Source organism: Anser cygnoides, chromosome 2, assembly GCF_040182565.1.
Source record: "Anser cygnoides isolate HZ-2024a breed goose chromosome 2, Taihu_goose_T2T_genome, whole genome shotgun sequence".
Classification (NCBI taxonomy): domain Eukaryota; kingdom Metazoa; phylum Chordata; class Aves; order Anseriformes; family Anatidae; genus Anser; species Anser cygnoides.
The window spans coordinates 162042135-162063554 of record NC_089874.1 but is presented as its reverse complement, the minus strand read 5'-3'; the positions used below and the strand labels follow the sequence as shown (position 1 = coordinate 162063554).

At 50.5% G+C, this 21420-nt stretch overlaps 1 protein-coding gene across 2 annotated transcripts; it reads left to right on the top strand.

Moving 5' to 3' along the window:
- Window positions 1-12881: 12881 nt before the first annotated feature.
- Window positions 12882-17014, top strand: LOC106042191 (lymphocyte antigen 6E-like). Of its 2 annotated transcripts, XR_010828850.1 has the most exons (4): window positions 12882-13040; window positions 14441-14560; window positions 15211-15465; window positions 16880-17014. XR_010828850.1 is itself a non-coding variant. In XM_066990805.1 (3 exons), the coding sequence occupies exons 1-3, from the start codon at window positions 12986-12988 to the stop codon at window positions 15366-15368; spliced, it is 333 nt and encodes a 110-aa protein (XP_066846906.1). In that variant the 5' UTR covers window positions 12882-12985; the 3' UTR covers window positions 15369-16145. The 2 variants fall into 2 exon arrangements, 1 of the variants encoding a protein (XP_066846906.1); XM_066990805.1 differs by lacking the exon at window positions 16880-17014 and having other exon boundaries at window positions 15211-16145.
- Window positions 17015-21420: the final 4406 nt, after the last annotated feature.

The window sequence follows — 21420 nt, the reverse complement described above, 5'->3', positions numbered from 1 at the left end:
AAGCTGTCGCATTGGCAGCACAATCTTCTTGCATCTCAGGGCTGATGTTCAGGTTGCGGTAGTCCAAAGCAGTCAAGTGCATCCCATGTGTTCACTTCCAGCTACTTGTTCGTGTTTTAAATTATTATTTCAGTTGGGAGTCATTAAAACTGGAGGTGATCTGTCCGAATATGGGAGACTGGAGGCCAGAGGCTTTCTTGCAACTCATCCAAGACGTGGCTCTGCTGAGAGCTGATGCACAGAGTCCAAGCTGGAATTTGGTCTCTGGAATTGGTTGTGTGCATGCTCAATTGTCCGCAGGGATTAGGCTTTTGATACGAAGTGCTTTGCCTTCAAGCAAAAAGCCTACCTGCAGGTCTCCAAAACATTTTGTGGTCGGTTCCTAAGGGCCCATATGTGAAACTGAGGCCCTAGAATTGCTGTGCGTTAGCTCAGATGGGACAAGTACGAGGAGAAATGCAGGAGGGAAACCAATGCTGTTTTTATCTTGCATCTGCAGGGGGAGTGCACGTGCAGTGCTCTGCTACTTGGCTGAGATGTGGCAGCTTATGAAACTGATAACCAGGACTCTATCTCCAAGCCATAAGTGCTAATCTAGGGTTTGAAGAGACAAGTGAATCTTAAAACAGGGATCTGAAACAACCTGATGGCAGAAGTGGGAGGGGATTTATTTACTTTTTCTGACCAAGCTAAACCAGTTATCAACTGGACAGGAGCTGCCAAGCGTGCCTTGACCCCTCTGTTGGATTTGTACCTGCGAACACAAGGGACCCAGTTTGGATCCACTGCATGGAGATATTTTCCTGCCCACTCTGTATAAATGCTTTCTGGCTTTAAAAAGTGTTGAAGTGATTAATCACCACTAACTGTGGGGGAAAGGTCCCATCTAGCAAGCCCGTAGAGGGGAAAAACACTCATTTTCAGTTGCAGAAAAAGGAGCAAGATGTAAGTGGATGAGCACTGTGGGTGAGCATGGGACCAGCAGATTTTTCCATTTTTAAAAGTATCTTTTAGAGGAAAAAGTCGCTCAGAAACCATGTGAGGGGAAGGAGTTGTAAGAGCAGCTGCAGCAATCTAAACAGCTGCTGAGGAAGCAGTGGAAAAATCACGCCAAGGAAGCAAATTCTGCTGCAGCTCTGGGTGGAAGCGAGTAACTCGGTCTGTGGCCTCTCCTCGGGCAGGTTTCTATCAGTGCCGTCATCCTCTGCCTGGGGCAGTTAATGTGAAGGAAAGGCTGGTCTTCCTTCCACCTGTTTTTGGTGGGATGGTGGAGCCATGCAGTGGATGCTGGTTGTGTTGCCTGCTTACACAGCTCTGCTTTCCTTGGCAGCTCCCCTGGCTGCCTCCCTTCGTCTTGCTTCTCTCCAAAAGGCTGTGCTTGGAGCAAAACCCATCGAGATGTCAGTGAATGCAGCTGCAAGCCCTGCGCTTTCCTCTTGCACTGCAGCAGCTGAGGAGCACCAGGGTGGCTTCATGGGCTCTCTGTCATACAGAAGGCTCCTTGGCCATGCTCTGGAAGTCAGGGCTGTGAAAGAGCTTGTCAGTGTCAGCTAAATAATAACTGACTATTCTGTAGGAGCTTAAATAAAGCAGCTCCGTTTTTTCCCTAGAGGGTGTTAACCTCCATCGTTTGCACTACAACCTACGGCGTGACCAGTTCTGTCAAAAAGCTCAGTGAAATGAAAATGGGAAAGCTAAGGGAGCAAAAGCGAGGTTAGATGGGTTGCGTGTTTTACTCCTTATGGGCTTGAGTAATGCAATATGTCAGAACCAGCTTTAAGGGGAGAAGCTGGTAAGATTGGGGAGTGTCCTCCTGGCACTTCTGGCCATACCCAAGGAAGACACAGGTCAGGGAAGCTGGGTTTCTCGCTATTGACATCACATAGTGCAGCAGTCTGGCCCAGTTCCCCTTCTGCCAGGGATTTTCCACTGCTCAGGACCCTGAGGAGCAGGAACTTGACCCCATCACATGTGCCTATAAGAGCAGGACCCTTCTCCTCCAGGCTCTGGGTTGGGGTTTATCTGGGGACTCAAAGCAATGCTTGCATGCTCAGTAACCCCTGTCTGTCTTGGCCCTTCCAAGGACGCTTTCAGCTTAGTTTCTCCAACGAGGTGACTCTTTTTGTAGGCGCATAAAACCCTGTGCTTTGATGACTAAGATATTTGGTAGCCCAAAGTTTAAAAAAAAAAAAAACAACTTCAGTGTTTTTCATTGCAATCACTTAAAAAAAAAAAAAAGTGGAAAAAAAATGCAGAAATGGAAGATCTGGTTTCAGGCAAAACCAGAAGTGGTGCCTTCCCCTGTAACTTTTTGGGCTGCTAATGGGCTTTTCACAGAAGCCTGCTGTTCATATTGGCTGGGAGGAGACCTCAAGGCAAATTTACCGGGAACAAAGCTGGCTGCTCACGCTGATACTGGGATGGGCTCAGGGCTGCTCTCATTTCATAACAGCTCTCAAAAGCCTCTTGGTGGCCGGAGTCTCCCTGCCTGCAGGCTTGGGATCTCCCAGGCCGTGTGATGGCTGAAGGACAGCACTGGTGCAGTGGCTGCTCCTTAAAACAAGCCTGTGGCTGGCAGGAGGCGGTGAAAGTTTCTCTTGACTTGCACTGATATCTGCTGTTCCTAGGCTCTCCGTGGAAATGCTGAGGCTGGGAGGAGGGTCTCTGAGGGCTCTGGTCCAACCTCCAGCTCAAACAGGGCGAGCTTTGGTTGGGTTTCTTTGGGGCAAACTTTGTAGCTCCAGGGAGGGAGATTTCCTCCTCCATTTCCTTCGGCATCTATTTTGGTGTTTAATCACTGCCCAGGCAAACATTTCTTTTTTTTTTTTATTATTATTTTCCATTTATTTATTTATTTTCCTGTATGCCTGGTTGGAATGTCTCTTGCTGTATCTCCTAACCTGCTGCTTGTCCTTCCTCATAGTTTTCCTTGAGGATTGTCTGGCTCTGCCCTCCTTCTAGCCACCCCCCTATTAAATAGCTGAAGGCAGTGACCTGATTCCCTCTTAGCCTGCTCCTCTCCAGCCTGTCCTCTTGCATGGGGTGGCATCTGGTGGCTGGAGGTGTTGGGACCACCTCATCTTACGGTTTGGGGGAATACGAGCAGTGCCTCTGCCACCATGGGAAGCCACCCTGGGGCTGGAGGCTCTAACGGGGCTCCGGCCTCGCCTGTTGCTTCTGTGTCATCCATCCCAGAGAGATGGGAATGGAAAGCTGACACGCTGGCACCCTTTGCAGGAACCGAAGCCCTCGGTCTGAGCCTCCGCTCATCAGAAACCTTCCCACGTGGTGCTTTCTCCTGGGGATGAGTCAACGTCTTGATGCTCGGCCAACCTTATCCATCCTCGCTGCCAAAGGCCGCACATCGGCCTCCCGTTCCCTGGAGCTGCCTCCTGCTTTCTGTGTCCGTCGGGGCTGGTTTTAGGGTGGGCAGCACTGCTCCCCTGCCCACCACGGCTTCCTGGGGTGGAGAGGGGGCCTGGTGGGTGCCCATGACATGTGCTCTTTCATTTACTTAATGACAGGGCTGTCGCTCGCTTGTAGGTGGGTGGGAGCGGCGGCTTTCGGATGATTCATCTTAATGGGTGCAGAGAGGCAAGTGGGTGCGATAAGAGCTCCTCGGCGAGGACTTTGCTGCTGAACTGCTCCTTACCCCCTGCGTCTGCTCCCCGGGGAGCCATCAAATTAAGGAGAAAGCAAAACAGCTGGAGCCGGGCAGACGTGGGAGAAGTGGGAACCCCCTGCGGGGACATGGGGAAGAGAAACCCCCAAGGGTTGCCAGAGGGTTTTTCTCTCTTCCCCCACCTCCTTCCCTTGAGGGCTGGTGTTGCGAAACTGCAAAATCTGGGAGAAATAAAACAGAAACTTTAAAGGGGAATATTGTCAACGTGAGAGTCTCGCTTAAACGTTATCGTTTCCTATCGCTGCTGTGCTTCAGAGCTTCTCCCTCCGAGTGCAATGAATGGAGGTGCTTCCTTTCCCAGCCTGGATTAGCAGGAGGAGGAGATCACGGCTGTGGTTTGGCATAAATAAAACTCGTGTTTAAGGAGCTCTCCCGGGCTTACGCAGCTGTGCTCTGCATCCATCGACAGTCAGCCAAGTTCAGACCACTTAAAATAAGCTCCAACGGGACGGGCTCCAATGGGAGTGGCTGCAAAGGAAAGTAAACGATTAACCTACGAGAAATTGGATCCCCGTGATAAAATGAAGGGCAGTCTAATGAGGGGCAGAGGAAGGGCTTTTAATGTGAGGATAAAACTCCAGGATATCGGATTTGTGCCTTGCAGAGGAGACTTGCTGGCATGGAGTGCAACTTGGGGCAGGGAGGGGAAGGTTTTGCTGCCCAACGCTGGTGTCCCACAGGGAATGAGTAGATGGCACATAGGCTGGTTCTTCCTACAGCTTCATTTTAGCTGTAATTGTGATACTGTTGGCCAGCCGAGCACATGCATTGTTTGAAAGAACAATAAAGGGCTTCTAAGGAAGAGCTCAGCCCAGCTGAGCCCATCCCAAGCTCTGAGAAAGGCTTCTCCAGACCTTAATCCTGAGCCGCTGCAAGCTGGGGCATGAGGAATTCCAATAAATTGCTCAATTACAATTCTTAATCCAAGCCTGGATTAGGCTGCAATTATAAGTGATCAGTTTGACTCAGAAATAAGCCCTTAAATAACTGCCTTCACAGCTGCAAGAGGGCTCATATATTGCTTCTGCTGCCACGAACCTGGGAAGAGCACGATGTGAAATCTCTGCAAAAACAGGGTAATTTCCTTGGTTTTGGGAAATTTCCAATGGGTTGTCTTGTGTCGGAGCAGGCTTGCAAAGGAGGGATGACGAAGTGGATAGCTGATGGCCTTCCAAAAAATGCTATGTTTCTAGCTTGGTGGATTGCATACAGGCCACCCCTACTCTTGCACACAGGACAGATTATTTATCTGTAAGGGTGGGTCAGATGAGGAAATCTCTGATCCTTTCCCAGAGGTCATCTACACATGAATGAGCTCTTTGTTTGTTAAACTTGTTTTTTTTGTGTGTAATCTCCTCCATCCATTTATCAAGGGATAGTTGGACGCTTCAACCCCTGAAGGCTTGGTTTGCCCTAGAGAAGGAGAATTGGGTGGGAATTATTGCAACCTGTTTTAATTAGGGCTAATCTTCTTGGTAGTCCTCCAGGCAGAAATGTGTTTCCCGTGGTTCGTTCCTGGTGCTACAAGTCCCATTTCAGAGGCAGAACCTGGGGGGGTTAAATCTCCACCACTCCCTCTCCTGTGCATCTTCAGACCTAGCACCATCCCTCTTTCTGTAGGCTCAGAGAAAGGGAGCAGCTTCTGCTCAAGTAGGAGCCTGGGAGCCTGGCAGGATTCCCCACCAAGGCAGGCAGGAGATGGCTCTGGCTGCCTGCAAAGACAAATTCTGGAGGCTGCCCTTCCAGAGGTAAGGCTTGAAGGAGAGGATGAGAGGTGAAGAGTGGGACCATGGAGGTCTGGCCTCTCTTCCTGGCTTTTCCTAGCACAGGCACGTAGCACAATCCCATTTTTTTTTTATTGTGCTTGGCTCTTCTTCCTTGGGACCCTGTATGGGATGGCTGCAGCTTCATGTCTTGCCAAGGTTTCTGTTTCATCCCCACATTTTTAATGGGGGCCACCAAACCAGCACTACCCCGACTCCGTCCTGGCGTAGCAAGGTGTGCTATGCGAGCATCCAAAAGGGTCCTGGAGTGCTGGCAAAGCTCTCATCATCTTTGCAGTCTGGCATGCAGTCCGTGCTGTAACGGGACATGGTTCATTTACATTTGCTTATGTGGTGTCCTCCTTAATTGTTCTTACTGGTTTGTTTGATTTAGTTCCGCTTTCCCTAAAGCCGGCCAGGCCTGTGCAGCGTGGCTTCTTGAGCAAGCAGCGTGTCTGAACTGTGGCTGCACAACCTGAACTGCTCTGATGCATAAATAAATCTTCCTTTTGTCTTTTCTTTTCTATACTGTGACCTTTGGAAGAACTTCTCCGTGGGGCTGTGCTGGGTTGCCCTCATAATGCCTTCCTATATGCTGGAAAAGGAAAAAAATATATAGGATACATAATTCTGTAAATAAAACCAAATAACTCAGTCTAGTTTTTCCCCTATGAGAGGCTAAGGCAAGATGGTTTGTTATCCCCTAGCACCTTAATTTGGAATTGCCACTGCTAGTAGCAGGGCCATAAGCTTTGTACTGAGATAGCCTCAGGACTGAGGCTTGCCGGGTTTGCTCTGACTTTGTCCTGACCTGCCTGAGGCTTTGTTTTACTTGGCTGAGCTGTAAGAGCAATTTTTCTAATGGACTAGGTGGCTATGGCTAATTTGTTCCTCTTTTATGTATCTTTTTATGGTGCAACCGTGGGTTTATATAGATAGCAATAACAACCTACTATTTTGTATACAGTGAGGTATTTACGGCGCTGACCCAAGCAGATGAGACGAGATGGGGCTGAGGCTGGCATTGGAGACCTCTGAGCTGTTGACAGTTTAACCATGGTCAGCTGAAGAAATGCAAGACCTGGAGCTAGACCAGGCTGGTTTTAGGGGTAACAAATTAAACAACAACAACAAAAAGTATCCAAGTATGTAAATACATATATATATTATATTTATTTATATTTATATATATACATATGGCATGCTGCTTCTTTGCCCATAAGACAAGATTTTGAGGTTGTAGCAGTAGCACAGCATCTTCCCCCTGGTCTTCCTCCACTTCCCTTGTGCTCCCCTGACGTTGCTGTTACCACACCAAGCTCAGAGTCGTGGTAATGGAGCTGATAATAGATAGAGCAGAGCTTGGGCCAGGTCACCAAAGGGAAATCTGCAAGGTCTCAGGGGAAATGAGCTTTCCCAGTGGCCCAGTGCTAAACCAAGGCTTCAACCTTGAATCTGTAACAACCAGACCAGCAATGATCAGTGCCTGGAGGCTTCCAAATGTGCCAGAAATGAGACATTTTGCATAACTCAAGTTGTGAAGACCAAGGTTGGTGAGTCCCACTGCCATGACCCACTGGGCTGTGACATCCCAGCCCTGCTGCCCAATGCTCCCGTGTGTCACTGCCCTGCTCTACGTGAAGCTGTGTCCTACAAGGAAGTGGTGGCATCACCGTCCCTGGGGGTGTTCAAGGAAAGGTTGGATGTGGTGCTGAGGGACATGGTTCAGTGCGTGACATTGGTGGTAGGGTGATGGTTGGACCAGATGATCTTGGAGCTCTTTTCCAACCTTAATGATTCTAGGATTCTGTGATTCCCCACTTCCTGCTCCAGTGCACTGGGGTCTGAAACACTCCCATTGCTGGGGTTTTGGGAGACCTGAATAACGTTGGGTAACAGGTCAAGCCCAGTTGTTTGCTTGGGCAGTGAGACAGAGGGTAGTCAAATGAGCCATAACCCTACAGACTTGGGTGATCTCACATGCTGCTTACACATTAAAGTCAGGATTTGCCCTGGTGAGAAAGGTTCTCGTGCTGGTTGTATTTGTCTCTTGACCTAGACATTCACCAGAGGTGAATTCACAAAAAGCTGCAAAACACATTGCAGAATCTGGCCCACCTTTTGTGAATGCTTCAGTCGTCACCACTGCCATTGCAATGAGGCATCCAGGGGGAGACACCCGTTCCTGGTGCTGGCAACCACAGTTCTGGTCGGTGCTAACAGGTCCCTTCTCTGTGATGGACTGTGATGCCCTGGGGAATTGGGTTCCTGCTGAATAACCCATGCAAGCTTCCTAGCCCATCCTGGTCCCCCAGTGCCTCCAGTTGTTTCACTCATCTGCTCCCAGCACATCTTCTGAACATCTGAAGCTCAGACATGGACAGGCCAGCCTGAACCTAATGTGAGCTCGATGGCGAGGAGATCCCTTCATTAATCTTTTATAGCTTCTCGTGCATCAGGGCTCTGCAGCCACCATAAAATAAAACAGAATAAATAACACCCATCTTGGAAATTTCTGTTGATTGCTGACTCACAGCAGGGCCGGGGTTTTGCAGGCAGCAGGGGCTGCTTGTTCGTGCAATTACACGGAGAGCTAAACAAATGGAGGTGAGTAGGAGGAGGGTACGATCCTGATCTGCACAGCCCCAAATCAGAGCATGTCTCCTACTGCTTCAGCCAGGCAGAAATTTCTGAGGGCTCACAGAAAGGCATCTGGAAAATAATGAATTTACAGTGGTGTTTTACTAGCATGTTGTCTGCACTCTGGTCCTGATGAGGGTCGTGATGCCATGGGGAAGGCATATTAGCAAATATAATGTCCTGTGTCTGTTCCTGGCCCTGGGATTAGCTGGTATCCGTCTGTACAGCCAGGCTCTCTCCCTCCAAAATAAGGTGGCTGAGTCCAAAACACCCATTGGAAAATTTATCCGACTTGTGATAAAACCTGCACCCTGCCCAGGAATTGCCAGAGATGGTCTTAGGCCAAAACTGTGCCAAAGACCATGCTAACAATTAAATAGCATGGACAAATGTGGGACAGCCCTTGAAACTCTGCATGTTTTGCTGCTGAATGCTTCCATGTCAGCTCTTCGGCAGCATGGTTCTAGCCTCAGGGCTGCTGGAAGGGTGGTGACCTCCTCTGGAGCTTGTGACACCTGGAGGCCACCGCTGGATTCCCCTGTTACAGCCTCCAGGTACGGGTATCATTCCATATTTAACTTAATCCAGACCCAGCTGGGATTTGGGCAGTACAGGAGTCCCAGATACACCATAAAACTCGGTATTATGGGAAATGGAGACCCGGGATGCCCCCGGGGCACTATTTTCCTGCCCTGACTCAAAGAAGGGGAGCCAAAGGGCAAGTTCTCAGAAGGATTTCACCACCTCAGTGTAACCTGGCCCCAGACTGCCCATTATACGTAGCAGAACCTGAGTATCTTTGGGCCATGGTGGGACCCCCATGGTGAGCACCCAGCTCCCTGCACAGCACCCAGGAAGGGGGAGCACATGGGAGGTGGGAGCAGAGCAGCCAGAGGCCAAGGGGTCAGAGTCCTTCAGGGATTTGGGACACGAAGGGTTTAAGCCCATGTTGGTCTGCAGAAAACGCATGGGTGGGTTTAGCTCCAAGAATGCCTTGTCTTCCCTGGGAATTAAGCACAGAAGCATCTCGGCTGTCTGGGGTGGGGACAGCTGTGCGTCGGGGGCGGGGGGAGGGTGGTAACAGCCCACCTTGGTGGTTTTGGGGTGGTCACAACCAGGAAGAGTTGAGGAAAGAGCTGTGCAGGACCAAATGTGAGTAAATCTACAGGGAGGAGGAGGGAGGTGGAAGGAAGGAGCCAGGAGGCAAAATTACTGATCAGCTTCTGTCCTTGGACTCAAGGGTGGGAAGACCTGAAGTTTGCCCTCACCCAAGAGATGCTAAACACACACAGCTGATGCTTCTCTTCTAAAATCTTCCAAAATCAGATCTTCTGATCTTTAGATGATCTTTCAAGGTCCCTTCCAGTCCCTAACGTCCTGTGATTCTCCTCCAAGGGCAATGTGTGCTTCGAGCCATTGTCCTCCCTGCCAAAAGCAACAAATGGCACCACCTGGACAGTGTCTCTTTGATAGGTTTTATCTACATCTGAAAAATCCTTGGTGGCACAGTCATACCTGGTGCTGAGAACCTCCTTCATCCCACAACGCTTGGCTCCTGGGGGTGTTGGCAAATGGGTGGGAAGTGGCAATAAGCACGGTCTGGGAGGATGCTGGGGTAGGTGGAGATGTTTGGGAACCTCTTGAGGTGCCAGTTAAGTGATGATGAGGGCCTGGCAGAGCTAGTGCTGTGACCAGACTTCAGGACAAGAAGTTTAAAGACTTCAGGACAAATTCAAGGAAGTCCCTCAAGGAGCCAGAGTTGGAATAGATTCTTGTGGGTCCTTTACAACTCAGGATATTCTATAGTTCTATGAAGAGCTTTCATGAGTCCGAGCCATGATATTTCTGCTCCACCTCACCTCTATTCTACACATGGACACTTGTTTGCAGGCCTGGTGTGAGAAGACCCCAGTATGGGGCTCCTGGGGGATGGGGGATGAGCAGCTCCCTGCCTGGCTTCCAGTCGTTGACGTCTCTTCTCCACCTAAGAAGTTTCAAAGGCCAGAACATTGGAGAAGGCAGCAAAATAAAGCTGGGGTAGTGTAATGTTGCACAGCCAAGAACAAAATGAGAGGCCTGCCACGTGCCCGAAAATGTCCAATCTCCAAAGCTGAATCTAAGCAAGGGAAACAAACAGTGCTTGGAAATGTTTCCCGGTCTGGGATGCTGTCATCCACACCGTTTAATTATTTAATCATATAATTGTTAGCACATTTCTTGGCAGGGTTTTAACGTGGGCCAGCTACCACCACCCATGCAGTGTCTGGAAACAGGAGAGGAGATGGCACAAGGCTTATTGACAAGGGCCCTCTTACACCCACCTCTTGGATCCATGCTAGAGATGGTCCTTGGAAGCCTTTAACTCAGCTCTATCTCCTCATTTCTGCTCTGTAGTGGTGGACACCAGGACAACTTTTTTGCAGCTCTCTGCCCGGATCCAGCCCAGCTCTGCCTTCTATGCCGCAGCCACTCTGCCTCTATGTGTTGGCCACCCCAGGTGCGAATGCCAACCTCAGTCACACGTGTGCCACCAAGGAAATGCCAGCCATGTGCTGGCACCCCCCACACCTCTCACATACGCATCAGAAATACTTGAGGCCAGGCTGGTGATTTCCCAAATATCCGGCTCAGTGGGCCACGGGCAGCCCCCCGAATGCCAAGTGGCCCATTGTGCTCCCTTGGCTATCACCACACTTTTCCTTCAAACCATTCCTGCTGGTGGACCACCATAGACCACTTCCCATGGCCTTGCAGCCCCCCTTCCTGCAGTCAGTGAAGAACATATTTGAAACCCTTCCCCAGGCGACTCTGCTCCAGTTCTGCATCAGAGAAATGTTCACATCATCATTCTTTGGGAGTGAGGGGATGAACTAAATCAGAACCATTTCTTTCCTAAAATAATAATAATAATTCATTAACATACCTTGTTAATCATATTGAAGAATAACAATTATTTTTCCCTTCTTCCTCAAAAAAACAGTCAAATCTGCTTAGAACAAGCTGCTTCTTTGTCCACGCAGACCTTTGCCAGGGTGCTCCTGCTGCTGCAGGATGCTCAGCCTTGGCTGCCCAGGCTGATCTCCAGATCTTGCCAAAGAGCCGTCCCTGCAGGAGGACACCACGCTGTGAATCATGCTGGGCAAACCTTGCTCCCTGGAATGGGTCTAGCTCTTGGGTTGCTGCCTTGTGACACCTGGGAGGACTGACACACCTCCTCTGGCATCCACGGTGGCATGCAGCCCCCGAGTCTGGCAGAACTTCGTCTGTTGGGCAAGTGATGTGGCTTATCCTCTCCACGCCCAGGAGATGAATGTCCATTGGAAAGGAATGGGGAATGCTTCGTGGGGTTATCAGGGCTGACTTCACCATCCTGTTAATCCTGCTCTATGTCAGCAGTACTGATAGCCCCGGTGGTTTAAAGCCAGTGGCAGAAACCTCAACAGTAACTGAAAATTACCCTCCCCTAAACACCCGTACTTCCCCCACCCCCACCCCGCTTTTTTTTTTTTCCTTAAAATGGAAGATACCATGTGTTTTGCTGTCCTTCTGAACTTCCTCTGGTCATGCCTTCACCGTGATGAGCAATGATTAGTCCTATCAGCGGCCCTGAATGTGCAAGATGCACATGACCTCTGCTTCGGGGATGCTCACCCATATTCTCTTCTGCCCAGGACCTGAAGAGCTCACCCCCAGGCATTTTTGCCCTCCTCTAGTCCATCTGAGCTCCTTTTTTTTTTCTTTTCACACGTTCTTTGTCTCGTATCCTGCAGCTCTATCTCATAAACCCCAGGTTGTGCAGATACAGCTGGATACCTGTTATCCCTTTCCTGCAGACCAACGTTTGCAGGATGGAGAAGGGGAGACCAGAGAGATGAGTGCCCAGGCAGATTTATTCAGATTAATTCAGAGGGGCTGCTCCTGCTTTGTCCTCTCTGCTCTTTGGTGCCTGGGCGTGTGGTGACTCACAGAGACATCTGCTGATTTGCAGCACCAAACCTCCTGATGGCTTGTTCCTTAGAAGCAGAAGTGGGACAGGCGGTCAAACAGAGGCCCCAGGAGGGCTGAAATTACATCTCCAGCTCCACCCAAGTAGATAAACATGCAGAGAAATGGTAAAGGCTGGGAATCTTACGTTTGACTGCTATCCAGCAGGACTTTGTATCGGATGTTCCATGTAGAAGCATGACAAAGATGTTTTTACCCTTTGCTCACATGTAACAAAGCTGGAAACCACCCTCCAGCATGCTGGCTCCTGCGTGTGGACCCCAAAGACATTGCTTCCTTGCTGCAGCTGCTCTCAAAACTAGGATGTAGAGCATTTAGGACTTTGTAACTAACCAGCAGCTTTTATAGGCAACGGGAAATTATAAAACCTTTGCTGTTTGTATTGCCAACCATGGAGACACAGCTAGGTCTGTCCTGACTATAGGTACTGGGAGTTCTCCAGATCTGACCCTGGAAAGGCTCTTGGCAGTCATCCACCCCGAAGAAGCCATCAATTTGTGCAACTTACTGCCATTTTGCTTTGAGTAGATGCCTTCACTGAATTATCTGGCCGCAGACGTGATGATCAGATCGGAGATGAACAGTACAAAAAAACCCACTCGGACATCAGTAGCACTGCTAGTCTGACCATGGAGACACCAAAGTATTAAAAGCAATAAATGGAATGAATTGCCTTAGTGCTTTCACTCGTCTCCGGCCCCATCTGACCAGCCTGAAGGCAATGCCGAGGTGAGAAAACAACCCACATGCATTCCTATCCTGTCAAATAACACATGATCCCTGCCCATTCTTTCAAAATTGCTGTCTTCATAATCACTCAGTCCAAACGCAGGGAAGATATATATCCTGTCCCCAGACGCGGGTGCTTTTCCTGGGCTGCGGACACGACTGGGAAATGATGAAGGCCTTGCTCCTTGCCGTGCTGGCTTTGATCCTATGTGCAGAGCAAGGTAAGGTATTATGGCTCCTTCTAGACAAAGAATAATTGCGTGTTGGAAGGCCAAGAAGGCCTCATAGCCAGGGAAAGAAGTCATGGAAGGGGTTGCATTGGTGCTTGCCGAAGGACTTGGTGCTTCTCTTCGGGTTTCTCAGCCTGGGTGTGCCAAGGGTTTCTCGTATGCAAGGGAAATTTCTCTATGAACTCATGTACTACTCGACTTTAAAAAATAAAAAAGGAAGCAGTTGCCACATTTAAGTCTTTGTTAAAAGATTTTCCTGTGGGTTTATTTGTTCAGATGATGTAAGACTGTGGTTATTTCTAAATCTTGATGAAGAAGTGCTGCAGCCCACTATCACAAAACACATCAACAGCTCCTGGCTTCTGCAGGTGGTGACACTGCTTCTAGCAGCAGAAGTGGGACAGGGACAGATCTACAGCATCTGCCCTCGTGCCCCTTATGTTTTCCCATCTCAGAGAACCTACAGTGGTGATTCCAGAGGCTTTTTTGTCAAGATGGGGAGAAGTTGCTATATGGGGTCAACAGCCTTATGCTGGGATATTGGGTGGGGAGGAACATTTGCATATTATTTGCATTATAGATTATATAGTTTATTTCACAAAGAGATTGCAAGTGAAATCTGAGCCCTCTGAAAGTACATGGTCCTACAGCCTCTCCAGACAAGTCACTTAAGCAGCCAAATAGAATTAATGTTATCGTCATTTTCTAGAGAGGAATTAGCTTTGCCAGCTCTTGGAGATTTGCCACATTATCTGGTGCGGAAAAATAATGTCTTGGAATAGTTATTTCTGTCTCATTGTGGCCTAAGAATACTTTTCTGCCATTTAACATGGTTCAATTTCCAGAATAGTGATCTTGACAAATTTCCTAGCATTAACAAGGCCCAAGGGACAGAGATTGTCTTCAGCACCAAAACCAAGAGCACCTTAACTTGGGTTAGAAGACCTAGGCAGTAAAAATGAAATGTTGGACTGCACGGGTCTTAGGGGTGAATTCACACAGCTAAGAGTTAAATGCCAGTCTTCTCATCAGTGTTTTAACCCAGGTTTCGGGGCATTAAATCCCACTCAAAGATGCAGGTGTGGCAGACTGACCTCTTCAGGCCAAGGAGGTCCCAATTAATGGGACCAGCAACTGCAAGTGCTTACTGCCCAATTGGTTAGCAGTGTAATTTGTAGGGTCTCCAGCAGCTGAAAAGGGTGAACCCAAGCCTTGGGACATCCCTGTAGACTCCTACAGCAGACCCTGGCCTTCCTGCTCCTTGCATCATATCAAACCTGGTGCCCTGGCCCTTGTGCATTCAAGAGTCAATGGAAAGAAGGTGATATCTTTGCTGCTGGGAGTGGTGGCATTTTGTCTTCATCTTCCATATCCCGTGTCTCCTCCTGCAGCAAATGCCCTGTACTGCTACACCTGCGAGTGGGAGCAAAGCAACTGGAGCTGTCTGAAGGCCCAGAAGTGCTCGGACAAGGATGAGTACTGTGTGACAAATGTTGCCTCCGTAGGGATCGGTATGTGCTGGCGGGGCCCCCTCTCATGGGGACTCAGGAATGGGTTGTGAGGTTTTGCCTGGGTTTTTATGGTTGCCCTTTGTGGATGGATGGGATGAGGAGTCACTGGGAAGTGCACGTGGGAGGTGGAGACCTGGCGAGCCCAACATGGCAGTGCTGAAGTTTGCAGGGTTTGAAATCCTCCTCCCCGACACACGCTGGGATCTTCCTCCTTATTTTATGCCTGCTTGGAAGCAGCAGGGGACACTGAGACATAAAGCAAGCAGTCTTCAGGGCATGAATAAAGAAATCCAGACTTTAGTTAGACAGGGAGATGAAATGAAGCAGGTAACCAAGATGGATGAGGAGGTCTAGAGAGAAGCAGAAGGGAATAAAACCACTTCATTCTCCCAGAGAAGCCTGGAAATGCATTTTCAGCCCAGGCAAGAACATTGTTTCATGCATGCCATGAGGCTAGTGCTGAATGCCCAGCAGAGATATTGAATGCCTTGTGTAGCTGGTCCCAGCTGCAGTGGGTGGGATGGGGATGGGTCTCACTGGCCGTGTGGTCCTTGGGACAGAAGGACCCATTAGTCCATCCCCATCCTCTATGATCTCAAGGAGCACTTGGGAAACCCTCATTGCTAACACCACTCTCTCCTTTGGGCCAGGCTTTTTGTCTCTGTGGAAGAGGATCACCAAGAAGTGCTCTGGGAGCTGCCCGTACCATAACTTCAGCCTGGGTCTGGCCACCTACACTTCGTACTGCTGCCAGACCTTCCTGTGCAACCTGAGCGCCTGCCCGGGGCCCAGGCTAGCTCGTCCTTGAGATGCTGGGGGTCCTGTGTCAGTGTCCTTCTTCACTGGTGGTGGGGAGAAAGGGGCTCCTGATGGCCTGAAGAGCATGGATGGATTCCCCCAGGAGGGTACGGCCACCAAGCACGCTGCAGAGTAGATAAAGCATTATGGTCACCACCTCCTGCCCTGTGTTGCCTCTCAACCTGTAGCTTCTCACCTGCTTCTCATGCCTGAGCTCTGTTGCCCCAGCAGCTTGGTGGAGAAGTGGCTGAGCTGTGTCCCCTGTAGCCAGGGGGAGGGCGATGCTGCTCCTGCATGTGCTGAGCATCTCTGGGGGGTTCTCCTGCAGCCTCACCTCGCCTCGGGCACAGCTGGGAGATACACAACAGGCATCAGCTTCCCAGCCCAGGAGCAAAGGGGAGGCCAAAAATGATGACCCCTCTGTGCCAACTCAAGGGAAATTGTGCAAACTCGCTGCTGGGAAAAGGAAAAACCTGCCCTGATTGTAAAATCCTGACCTTGTGATGGGTTTCAGCCACAGCTTTCCTCCCTTGCACTCCTCTCCTTCTCCATACAGCCTCATGCTCCGTGCCCCCAGGTAGTGAAAGTGACAATCCCGGTGCCACCACCCCATTAGCACCTGGACACACCAGGCACACTCCTGTTCCTGTTGGCTCTGCCCACGGTGCTGTGTTTTTATCAGAATTATGCTTATCTTCACATATTCTCTGCAGTCTTTGTCCCCATCTCCCCTGCCCTTGGTCCTCCCTTTCTTCGTGCTGCCTTGCTAGCTTCTTGCTGCTCTTTGAGCCAAGTGACCCGACCCACCAGGACCCTCCTCTTGGCAACGTATCCTCCTCCGAGTCATTCATTTACCCATCCCTCAGACATCCCCCAAAGCAACTGCAGGGTAATGAGAAGTATTTGGGTCAGGCTGGTGAGGAACAGCGGAGGGGATTATAAGAGAGGAATACAGATTTTTGAGAGGCCAAGCGTTTCATGTAGATGTTTCCGGAGGGGGCAGATAATGGAGGGTAAAAGGAAGCTGAAAAATGGATGGTGATGATGGGACCTCAGGGATTCCTCATTGCCAGAGGCGCTGCTGAATGCCTTTCCCTCCTCCCATGCAGCACTCTTTGTAAGAAAATGTAAATACATAAACTCGGATGGGCCGAGAGGGCAGAGGAGCACTTCTCAGAGCTGGGGTTGTGGTTTGGATGCCGAACCCATGTACCAAGTCCCCTGGGCAAAACAGGGCACGGCTGCAGTCCAGGGCTTGGTTTCCAACCACCCCTTGAGCCTGCAAATCAGCAAGCATTGCTCAGCCAAAGGATGACGCTCGGATTTCCAGCCCAGCCCCGGTAAACAAGGGGGGACAAAAGGGGCTTTGAGCCGTGCCAAGCGCGGCTCCCTTGGGCTGGTGCCCGTGGCTGCTCCGGATGAATGCCTCCTCCTGACGAGCCGCATAACGGGAGCCTTCAGAGATGCGTGCCCTCTTTTATTAATCGACTTCTGCTTTCCTTTGCCCCCTCCTTCTCACAGCTACGCCGCGCTGCGAGGGCAGATCTCCACGCCGAAGAAGCTGTGCTGGCGATGCACCTCCCTTTACCTCTTCATTAGACCGTGATCTTTTTTTCGTGCCTGTGTAGGAATTTGCATTTTTCTCCCTGAAGCACTCAGAGCCTCCTCCCGCCTCTCAGTCCGAGTTCTCAAAAGCTCTAATTTACTCCACACACAATATTTTCACATTAAAAAAGAAGGACTTTTTGTGTGTGCGTTTTTTTTTTTTCTCTGTGTGCCAGAATTATTCAGCTCTCTGAAAGCACTGAAGAATCCCAGTTGGACAGACTCTAATAATTAATATTTCATTGCGTTGGATTTACACGTCCTGCAGCAGCGGAGGCAGAGTCCCCCACAGCCTGCAGGAAAACACAGTTGTTTTTTTTTTTTTTTTTTTTTTTTCTGTTTTAAAGCAAAACTGGCTGTTTTTGCTTGGTTTGATCTGGCTTTGCTGCAGAAAAGCTTTCTTGCACCCTATGGTGAATATAAGGGGACATAAATCATATAAATCATCCTGGCCGTAGGTGGGGAGCAAAGGGCACTGCAGCTCCAGGGCACCCAAACCTTCCCTCCTCCCACGGAGCAAAACCACCCTGGTGGCAATTCCTCCTCTGTGATGTGAGGGAGAAATAAGACTCAGGTGCAATTTCCAACCACCAGTTCTGACCAGGGATTAGAGCTGGTGGGGACCACAGAGAGATGGCCATCATTAGCACGAGGATGAGGCTGTCCAGAAAATTACCCGGTGGATCCCAAGAACTTAAATTAGAATGGGCACTTAAATTAGGATGGGCACTGCTGCACCCATCCCCTCGTGTCCGAGCAAAAAACATGGACAGGAGGGGAAGAGCACTTTGGGGTAGAGAAGGACCTTAGTAGTGTAGTTTGTTTCCCCATCCCGCTGTGGTTTCTTGCTATTTCCACGGGATTTCAGCATTTTCTTGCGCCCCTTGCTGTGCCAATGCATGGTGCAAACAGGACCACTCCAGGCTGTGGCTGAGAGATGCTACAGATTGTGACAGCCAACCAGCCAGACACGGGGCAGGCATCCCCCAAAGGGATAGCAGAGCCCAGTGCAAGGTTTTGGGGAGAGGTCTCTGGAAAACGAAGTGCCCGAGCTCAGCACTTAGAGGAAGCACAAAACAAACACCAAGTCCTTCCCGTGGCTGGGGCTGGCACACACATGCAGCAGGGACATGAAGCAATAAGCAATTACAAATGATGTCATAAACGCCTGATTGGGGGTAATTAGTAGCAGTTTAAATACCTAAGGAGCTAGTCAGATGGGTGTAAGGGGGAGCTGTGACGTAGCTGCTTTGGGTCCGGGCTGTAGGACGGCCAGACCCACAGCGTGCCGTTGTCCCCCTCCTCCTCGTTGTCCCCCTCCTCCTCCGGTATCGGTGCTGCCAGATTGATGCCTCCAGCAGCCAAACCCACACAATAAATTTATCTCTGCGCCAAGCTGTGCATGTGTGGGCAAGGCTGGAGGAGTGTTAGAAGCCAACAGGAGCCGTCAAGCCTTGCAAAGATGAGGGCATCCAAGCCTCCCCGTGGTTGGCAGCCGCCCCTGTTGTCCCACCACCTCCCAAGCCACCGAGATGAGTGTCGCAGCAGGCAGGAAAACCCCAAACCACCTTTCTGAAGAGCGGTGGGACTGACCTGTTGCCCAACTCTTTGCAGGGTGAGGGGTGCGGGGTTGGGACCTCGTTTGCTCTGTGGGGTGGTGAGCATCACCAGGATGTTGGTGGGACCTGCTGGGTCATGCAACATGGGGAGGAGAGAGCAGGTAGCAGGTCCCCAGCAGGCATCAGGGCATCTCCCCAGATTTATGCCATCTCCCCAGTGGAGGCAGGTGTAGGTACTACACTGGGACATTAAGATTTTGGGGGTAATTCCACCTTTTTAGGGAAACCAAGAGCTTTCCAAACCAAAGTCAGAAGCTGGAACGAGAGCGTTTCCCAAGAACTAGATGGGGCCAAGCCACATTTTTGTTTGTTGCACAGATCAAGAAAGCTTTTTGCAATGTTATTTCCTTTTCTTCCTTAATTTTTGACTTCATAAAACTCAATTTCAAACATTATGAAGCAAAGGAACCTTTGGGAACTCACGCCACAGCCTTCATTGATGTATCTCAGTGTTGGGTGTCTCAGCCCATGCTGAGCCCATTAACAGACAGCTAGGCACTTCAGGGTGATTCCCCAAATCAGCTACTTTCAATCAGTGACAAAATAAAAGGGCAGCAAAACTACAGGGAAAAATAAACGGGCAGCAAAACTACGGGGAAAAATAAAACACCCTGTAAGTATCAAAAGGAAGCTTGATGGAAGTTGGCCCATTCTGACAAAACTTCTATTTGGCTATTCAGAATTGAGGGGGGAATAAAAACAAAGAAAACCACTTTCCTGGGAAATTTTGGACGGTTTCCAGCGCTGAGAGCCGGGCTGAGCCCACGAGAGGGAGCTGGTGTCTCTGCGCGGCGCCGGACTGGCTACCGAATGCGGAGAGCTGGAGCTGCCGGAGCGATTTGCAAGGGATGAAAAAAAAAAACCCAGCAGCCGTGCAAGGGATGCGAGGGCTCTGCTGGAAGCCTCCCAGGGAAGGACGGCTGCGTGAGCAGCCCTGGCAAGCCTCCAGCGTCTGCCTGCTCCCACGCCGTCGGCAGCCTGGGACGTGCCTCTGTTCGGTGGCGCGGGATTCTTCATCTCCGTCTCGTTATCGGCTCTTGGGGTGGCTGTGTTGGAAGGGGGGCTCCTGCACCTGCAACCCAAAGCTGCTATGAGGCTCTGAAACGTTTCACAGCCTGCGGCCGTGGGCTGCTTGGAAGTGGGGTGCAAATCTCCGTCCCTGCCTGCGGCGTTTTGGGGAGTCCCCAGGATTGCTGGGCTGATGTTGGCCTGGGAAGCATGCAGAGAATTTTATTTACTTGGCACCTGTAAGGTCCCCTGCTCTGGGGAGGGGAGAGGGGATCAAACTGGATTGGTTTGCACCTTTCTGTCCTGTTATGGATGGCTGGTTTTCCTTTTGCAGTGACTCCTTTAACAAATGCCCTCCCTTCTAAAGCCAAACCCCCTCTAACTCCTTCCATTCCTCTTATAAATGGTCTCAGCCAAAAGACAAGACTGGCACTGGCAACCAAGCAAATAATGGAAATTCCCCTTTTTTCCCCCTTCAGTCATGGGTTTTACCCTCTCTTTAACCCGCTGCCCGTTGCCTTCATCAACTGCATGGAACCAGAGAGGGGAAGAGATCCGTGAAGGTTTTAGGGGAGAGAATGATCCAGGTGAGGCTTCAAGCCTGCATCTGACCTCAGGAAGCCATTTGGTATCTCTGATTCACGTGTTTCTGATGGAGATAACACAGGGCTTCTCCCCCTGAGCTGGGGGGCTCTTTGGCTCTCAGCACTCACTATTTTGGTGATGTTTCCCCCAACTGGTCCAGGGATGTCCTTACCCCATGGCCAGGGAGGGTCACCGTGCCCACCTGGTGCCACCGATGCTCCTGCCTCCCCCCATCCCCTGCAGTGCCGTGTTGCTGGAGCCGGTGTGAACACTCATCCTCCCTGCAATGCAATGCAGAAACCTGTTGTGGCAAAGCCAGGGCTGCTCCCACGTCGCTCCCTCCTCCAGAAATGCTGTTCTTTGACTCACTGTGGTGCCGAGGAGCTTTTGTGAGCAGCTCTGTTAGGAGCTGGGCATGCACAGAGCGCAGAGGGACCTCGCTCCCCTGTTTTCCATCACACGTGAGGTTTTACAATGGATCCACATGGGCATGGAGGTGAAGGCGAGGGAGTGGACATTGCTCAGTGTGTCAGCTGCTGGCCAAAACCTGATCTGGTGTCAGCAGGGACACAAGTCTCGTGGTCAGAGGCATCTGCTCGAGCTCATCTGAAAGCGTTGGGGACCCCTTGGCCTCATTGCACGAGGATCCTGGCAGTGCAAATGGGAACCCATGGGGCCAGGGCTGGGTCCCCAGGGATGAACTTGGTGCCAGAAGAAGATGCAGAGCCCCATGTCCTCAGAAAGCCTCTAAAGGCAGCAGGAAGGCCGCATGCTGCTGCTGAGCTGCCTCTCTCCTTGGTGGGCACACTGCCTTCCTCCCTAGCACTGGCATGGGATGGAAGGATGCTGAGCAAATGCTACAGCAGGCAGAACAGCAAAGAAGAGACCTGGAGATGTCCTGAAAAAAGCTGGGAGACCAGATCATCTGTTCCTTGCCCAGCTCCCAGCTGGATGGCAGCAGTGGGGAGAAGGGAGGGCAGTATCTTGTCCCCTCTCTGCAGCTTAAAAACCTCTCCAGGCTGCTCTGTGTCTCCTTTGCCCATGCTCAGCGTGGTGCAAAGTTTTTTGGGCTGGATGTCGGTGGCGATGGCTCTGCCCCACAGGCTGGAGAACTGCTGGGTCCGACCAAATTTCACTTCCCAAAATACCCACCGTCACCAAGGCAGGGATTTGAAGAATTGATGGGGTGAAAACAAGCTCCTGAGACTAAAAGCTACAGGGAGGGAGCCTGGCTCCATCCAGGCT